General features: G+C 54.6%; 1 protein-coding gene across 2 annotated transcripts in view; it reads left to right on the top strand.

Annotated features, from left to right (window-relative positions):
* Positions 1-483: 483 nt before the first annotated feature.
* The window catches only part of LOC109375081 (TRAF3-interacting protein 1-like), a 20,357-nt gene continuing 13,497 nt past the window's right edge, over positions 484-7,343 (top strand). The window contains exons 1-6 of one of the 2 annotated variants that reach the window (XM_019630256.1): positions 484-551; positions 967-1,128; positions 2,473-2,616; positions 2,719-3,084; positions 5,230-5,301; positions 6,223-6,298. In XM_019630256.1, coding sequence (XP_019485801.1) covers positions 504-551; positions 967-1,128; positions 2,473-2,616; positions 2,719-3,084; positions 5,230-5,301; positions 6,223-6,298 — 868 coding nt within the window. In that variant the 5' untranslated portion in view covers positions 484-503. The remainder of the gene's footprint in view (positions 552-966; positions 1,129-2,472; positions 2,617-2,718; positions 3,085-5,229; positions 5,302-6,222; positions 6,299-7,343) is intronic. The other variant, XM_019630267.1, reaches the window with a different exon arrangement.

Consider the following 7,343-nt stretch of genomic DNA (forward strand, 5'->3'; position numbering starts at 1 on the left):
GTGGAGCTCTCAGGGCCTCCTTGTGGTCCTTAAGCTGAGCCCGGATTCCTGAATGGCGTCGAGGGCCATCTGGGTGAGGCCCCTGCTTGACCCTGGCAGGCTCCTCCTGTCCCAAATCACCTTATGACCCCTTGAACAGCACTCTTTTGGCCCTTTTGGGGGCTGTTTAGCCTGGCAGGCTCTTCCTCAGCACCTCGTCCCCCATTCTTCTCCTGAAGCCTCTGCTCTCAGTTTACACATGATTTCTTCTGGGACACGCTCCCTGACCCGTCGCCCTCCTGAGTTTGGATCCGGGCTGGATCCCGTGCTCCCTTAGCGCTCTGCCCGTCCTCACAGCCGGCTGGGTCCCGCCCGGCGCAGGGCCTCGCGCATGAGACACGCAGGTGTCTGCTGAGCCCCTGGGTGTGGTCAGATTCCCATGGCCCTGGGGTCAGTGGCTGGGGCCGTGGGGGCTGACCACGGCCTCGCTTTACCTTTTGAAGGTGATCAGGACGACTGGCTTCATGAAGGGCCTCTACACGGATGCCGAGATGAAGTCGGATAATGTGAAGGTAGGTTGAGGGAGGTCCCCCCTCGCCTTAATAAACGTTTTTTTTTAATAATCTGGGTACTGTGCTGTGTGGCATTTATATGCCGATTATGGTGCGAATACAAGGTCGATTAATTTCTGAGTTGCTGTATACCCTTTCTTTTCATTGTCTCATTTTCAGCAACTGTGTATCATGCTAGTTTTATCCATTGAGAAGTGGAATTAAGTGTTTCCTAGGTTAATGCCGGTGCATCAACTAATGTTAAAAGCTTTACTGAACTGTTTTTGTTTTGTTCTCAAGAGTCAGTATCTTTAAATTTGACATCTAAACTTAGCTTTTTATGTAAACAGGAGCTGTGCATGCCTGTTGAACATACTGAAGGTAATGCAGTTTTTCGAAGTAATTTATTGTTTTGTTGTAAATGGAAATCTTTCAGGATAAAGATGCCAAAATTAGCTTCCTTCAGAAGGCCATAGACGTGGTGGTGATGGTTTCGGGAGAGCCCTTGTCGGCAAAACCAGCCCGCATCGTGGCCGGGCACGAGCCCGAAAAGACAAATGAGCTGCTGCAGAAAATTGGAAAATGCTGTCTCAACAAGGTAACGCTGCAGCTCCAGCCCCGAACCTGCCGGTACTGGAGAGCGGAAGTGGGAGGGGGGGTGCCTCCCAAATGTGCACGAGGTGGTTCAGAAAGGAGCTTGGGATCTGACCCCACCTATTTGGGAACCTCAGAGTTACGGGCAAAGTAACTTCCTAGTGTAAACGACACAGACGCACAAGTTCTACACGCTTCCTAAAACAGGCACTGTGCAAGCTCTTGGCTCTGGGGGCAGGTGCCCAGGGCAGATCCTCGGTTTCCGGGCCCCGTCTACCTCCTGCTCTTGGGCCTCTTCTCAGGGCAGGTGACTGTCGCCAACCAGGACCCGGGTAGATGGAGGCTACCTTTCTCCTCCGGGGCCTGTAGGTCGGCCCTGTTCTCCGCCTGCCTTTCCAGCCTCTGGTGCCTGCTCCCTCCCCTCTCTCTCCCTCCCTCCCTCTCTCCTGATTGTTGTTTGCAGAGCTATGCTGCCTTCAAAGAGATCTTCTGTGAGTTGTACAGGGACTGGATTTGTTACGTCCTGAGATGCCCCCGTGGGCATCTCTGGGTAGATGCAGCCCGAGTCCTGTTTGCTGGGTCAGTGGAGAAGGTCATCCCTAGGGCCTGCCTTCCTTGTGGGAGCTGAGTTGCCCCCAGAGGAGCGGAGCCGGTCCTTTATCAAGGGGCATAGCTAATTCAGCCCCTCGTGTACCCGATGGGCTGTGGGCCGGCAGCGACTCTGTGACGTTCCCAAAGTGGGGAAGGTGGGTTTCAGCCCACACAGCAGCAGTGGGGGCGGGGTGTGGTGACTCCTAGGAGGCCTCAGGATAGCCTCGCCCTGGCCTATGGCCGGCTGGCCGGCTCACAGGCTTGGAGTGCGGAAGTTGATTTTGCCGGCACACTGCTCGCTGTCCTCAAGTCCCACCTGCACCCTCCATGTTGCTCCTCTTTCTGAAAAGCAAATCTGACTCCTGTCTTCTGTGCCAAAGCCACTGCAGCTTCCTGGTGCCTTGGGTGGGGACACCACCAGCGCTGTGACCTGCTGCCACTCCCCGCCCTTCTCTTGTTTCCGCACCTGAGCGAACCGGGGGTGGGGGGGGATGCACACTTGGCAGCTGGAGCAGCACTGAAGCGGATTCGTTCAGTTTTGGGGGGCTCTGCTGTGGACACGGGGGGCGGGAGGTGAGGGTGCCCAGCAGATGCTGTGCTGTGTGGTGACAGCCTGTCCCCTTCGTACTCCCCTCTCCCGATCTCACTGGCAGACAGTCTGGTTAGTGAGCTGCCGTTCAGTGTTACCCTTCATATTTGCTACTGTGCTGACGCCGTTTTCACCTTGCATTTCCTTCTCTCCCATGGGGACAACCAGCTGTCCAGTGAGGATGTGGTGAAGAGAGTGTTAGCTGGAGCGAAGGGGGACGGGAAGGGAAGGCTCTCGCTGGCGCCCAGACCTCCGGAGGCGGACTGCAGGGCTGGGAGAGAGGCACAGCCCCGGGTGCCCAAGGAGAGAGAGGTGAGGCAAGTCGCCCGTGCCGGGGGGGTGACGCGCGGGTCTGTGTGTCGTTCAGGCAGAGACGTTTCTAAGGGATGCTGTTACTTGACCTTTTTTTTTCAGGATAGAAGAAACTCTGAAAAAAACGAGAGAAGTACGAGCAGAGATAGAAAACAGAAAGAAGAATTGAAAGAAGAAAGCAAACCAAGAGAAAAGGAGAGGGACATGGAGAGGACCAAGGAGAATGACCACGACCGACATAAAGACCCCGAGAGAGACAAGCACCAGGAAGGAGAGAGAGAGAGGACCAAAACCAGGGCCAGGCGGGACCGGGACAGGGACCCGGACCGCGAGCGAGAGAGGAAGAACGAGGGAGGCAAAGAGAAGGAGCGAGAGCGAGACAGGGCCCGGCGGAGGGTGAGGGACAGGGAGCACCCCCGGGCCCCCGACAGGGACAGGGGCAGGGAGCACGAGAAGCCTGAGAGAAAGGTAAGGGCCTGCTTGAAAACCTGTGCCTTTCACTTAGAGTTTGTGGTGTTCTCCAAAACGATTTTTGTCTGTATTAGAGTGTGGTTAGGAAACTGGTTTTTTAATCACCAGTATAAAATTATGACAATCTGGGATCCCGTAGAAACCTACAGAGATAGCAGTTTCTCCCAGGCCTGTTAAGGTTTCCTCCGTGCTGTGTGTGCGCGCATTCGGGCATTTTCCTGAAGTTTTGCAGCGGCCTGTACCTCAGCGTCGTGAGCAGCGTCACAGGCAGGCTCGGCTGTGGGGCCGTGGAGCGTGGCCAGGGCTGTGCTTACTAAGGATGAGTGCCCCTGCCCGAGTGTTAGGCGTTAGTGGGTAAGTGCAGGAAGACCTCGGTTTACAGTAACGCTTGTTGAATTAAAGTTTCAGGGAACTCTAGGATTGGCCAGAAAACTCGTTTGGCCTCAAGCAGTGTTTTCTAAGTGTGCAAGTTACTGCGGGCTCACTAGGTGGGTAGTACAGGTGCCCGTTCTCGTGGGGCATCGTGTGATTGGAGTGTCCTGGGAAGGGAGCGGGGACCTTCTGGCCTCCAGCTGCTAGAAAGGACGCTGCCGAGGTCTGTCCAGGTGACGCGGGGCGGTGAGGGCCACGGCCTGAGCTGTGCTCGCAGCCCTTTCCTCCCGAGATGGCGTCGGCTTTGTGGCGTGGCGTCTTGGGGTGAGCTGAGCGCCCTGCAGGAGCCACGCACACTAGACCTTGCTGAGTGGCTCAGTGCATACTTGGTTTGGTTAGTAACCGAGGTCTTCTGCTGGGGGTTTGGGGTCTCCCATGAACCCCCTGAGTAGTGGACCCTATGGCAGATGTCACAAAAACTAGGGTTCCCTTAGGGGTTTGGGAAACACAGACATTCCCCCTTCTCTGCCCTCTTTGAGAGGTCTAAGGAAAAGGGTTTTCGCCGACCTAGTTTTTCTGAGGTGCTGGCCCGCTGTGGTGTAATTACTGTTCGAGGCAGCCCTGAATGGCACGGTCCTCTCAGCTCCCAGGGCCTTTAGATAAGGGCCCCCACCCCTTACGTTCACTGGACTTGCTGACGCTCTGGCGAGTGTTTTAAATAGACAATTCCAAGGAGACTTTCAGGGGGACAGATGGGACACCTGGGAGCCAGGTGGGAGCCATGGTTGTGTTTCCAGGTGTGTGGGACCAGGGATTGTGTTCCTGCTCAGAGATGGTCCCTTCTCCCCGGGAGATTTGGGGCTGGTGTAGACCCGGGCTGCTCACGGGGCGGGTGTGGGAAGCTGTGGGCAGGCGGGCAACCAGGCTGTGCCAGCGCTCACCCCAGTCAGACCTGCCCACTCGCCTCCACTTGGTTTCTCTCTGGAAGTGACAGTGGCCTTCTCAGCCCCCATCTGGGCTTTATGAAGAAAAGGTGAAATGTAGGTGTGAAAGCACTGTGAGAGGCCAGGAGTGGGCCACGTGTGGGGGTGAAGGCCCCAGGCCCAGGTCAGAGCTGCTGTCGGCGGACACAGCGCCCTGTCACCTCTGAGGGGACAGCCAGGGGCGCCGGGGGGCCCTGCGCAGGGCGCCCCTTCATGATTCGGATGAGCATGCTGCACTGGAGTAATGAACAGCCGTCCTGGGCTTTTCCCGAGGAAAGTCTCAGCGGCTGTGATCTCCCCCCGTCATGCCAGAATTGACTCCAGGTGTGAGGTGGTGTGTCGTTTTCAGTCAGTTGTTTTGAGAGTGCTTTCCTGACGCAGCCTGAAGCCTTTGTGTAAACAGGCACCCTGTGTGCAGGTGACACACCCTGGGAGGGGAGGGGGCAGCGTTCCCTAGTGTGGGGTTCTGTTCACCCCTCCCAGCTTCCAGATCCCCTGTGCTTCACCGGGATGTTCACGAGTAGTCAGGCCTGGTGTCAGGATCCCTGTGTGGGGGGACACTGCCTCTGAGCCCTGGCCCCTGGGTGGCCCCCCGGGGAGTGATCTGGAAGGCCCGTGGGAATCCAGGCAGCCTAACGACCACAGAGTCGGATGTGGAGGGTGACATGAGCCTCTTGCGGGAAGGGTTATCTCGCTGTTGGTCAGCAAGAAACATCTAGAATCTTGATGTGCGTTTATATGTGATCTGAATAATTCTAGAATTTGAAGGAAAAATTTTTTTTTATAGTCATCAAGCTCAGGGGAGGTGTCTAAAAAGTTGTCAGATGGATCTCTTAAAGACGCCAAAGCTGAAACAGAGGTAAAAGCTAACTTTTAAAAATACCTTTAAGAGAAGCAAACTCGAGCTGTGTTGAAACAGTAGCTGCTGTGCTGGGGCCTCTCCTGGCCCCCCAGCGGGAGGACGCCCCGTAGGCTCACGTAGGCTCACGGGGTGGAAGTAGTGATTCAGATGGCTTAGCGCCTGGCCATGTGGGCGGGCTGTGCTGTCCTCTGGTTTCCTGTGTTGGACCCCGGGGTTTCTTGACAGCTTCATTTGGCCGGTGTGTGTGATGTATGAAGACATAGGGAAGTCACCCGGGAGCCGGTGGGCGAGGAGAGAGGCACCAGGCAGGCAGGGAAAGGGAGGCCCAGCTGGAGGGACCCCTCCAAGCTCCGCCTGGTCTGGGGGACCCTGCAGTGCATTTCCAGTGGCTGGGGACAGCCGAGGCTGAGCCCCATCATCTCAGTGTCGGCCATCCGAGGGAGGTTAGGCTCATCCCAACTCTCTTAATCCAATTTGCACATCCAAAAGCGCATCCAGGCAGCTGCAGGGAAGAGGAACAAGGTGTGGGGTGGAGGCTGGGAGGCGTGGAGGCAGGTTGAGAGAGGTGGGAGGGGCAGGTCTGCTGCCTGCTCTGATTTGGGCTCAGATGCATTTAAGTCATTAAGCGCATAGCAACAGACGCTGAATCCTCTAAACACGCCTGATAGAACAGTGTTTTCCAAAGTGTGGTTGACAGACTGCTGGACTTTTCAGGGTTCCGTTTCCCTCCAATTTCCCTCTAATTCGCTGTCGGGTTTTGAGAGCTTAGGCCCCCCTGTTGGCATCAGCTCCCCTCTGAAGCGGGTGGGTGGTGGTGGTCTGTTTTCTCCTCTTCCTCAAGTGGAGCTAGAATAATAAGTCTGCTCGTCATATCTGTGTGATGCATCAATTAAGTTTTATCATTCTCTTTTCTTTAAGACTGAGGTTTCCACTAGAACATCCAAGTCATTGACAACAAAGACATCCAAATGGCGATCCAAAACCTCAGTGGAAGGTATGGTGAAATTTAAACAAGTAGCTGAAAATGTGGAGATTTGTGCCTTTGCCTTAATCACAATACCTGGTAGGAAAACCATCCTGTGGCTGGATCTGCCACCGGGGGAAAGAACAGACTGTGTGAAAGTGATGTGCATGTGTGGCTGTCACGTGTGTGAGCTTGTGACACCGGGACAGAATAGGACCTCTTTGCTGGAGAGCAACTCTTAAAGATGCGATCACATTTTAAGTTTTGGAAATATGTATGAGTCATTCGTGTTTCATTGACTCTTGTCTTTTGCATGATAGGCTGAGTCTAATCCTGATGCAGGAGCACCCTGCTCTTAACACAGGTTTTTGTGCCTTTAAAAAATAGCAGAGGTTGTCACTGGGAATTAGGCTAAAGGCTGAAGCTGCCCTTAAAGGGCCTGGCCTGGCGTCGTTACGACAGACCAGTGAGAAGGGAGAGTGTAGGTCCAGTCAGGGCAGGAGGTGCTGTTGGAGGTTTTAATTAAGTATAAAGTTACTTTGAATGAACAGCGGCTTCTGAAAGACCATCCTTTTCATGAATTGTAAAAGCTAAAGAAATATGGCAGGAGGGTAACGTTGTAATTTTCCATTTGGGAATTAAACTCGGATGGTGTGTTTCACTGTTTCACAATAACACATAATGCCTTAATGAACACCTTTGTGCCAGAAACTTTTTCTCTCTTTTGGGTGAGCTCTGCGGGACCGGTCCCCCGAGGTGGGAGTGCTGGCACAGAGGGCATGGCCACTCTGAGGCTTGGCTGCAGTGTGCCTGGGACTGGACCCTCTGCCCACACCCTCGCCCAGGTTTGGAAGGCTTGCTGATGTCGATAGATGAAAAACAGCCGAGGCTGTCTCCCTTCAGTTACTCATGGTTTTTATGCCTGTTAGTAATTTCTATGGACTTCCTGTCTGTCCTTTGCCTGTTCCCTTGTTGCTCTGCTGGGAGTCTCACTCTACTTCTTCTTTTTAAGCCGAGCCATTCTGCCACCTGTTGGCAGCTGTTGGCAGGTCAGCTCGGGCCAGGAATCGAACCG

The sequence above is a fragment of the Hipposideros armiger genome, unplaced genomic scaffold (genome assembly GCF_001890085.2).
Source record: "Hipposideros armiger isolate ML-2016 unplaced genomic scaffold, ASM189008v1 scaffold_17, whole genome shotgun sequence".
Taxonomy (NCBI): Eukaryota; Metazoa; Chordata; class Mammalia; order Chiroptera; family Hipposideridae; genus Hipposideros; species Hipposideros armiger.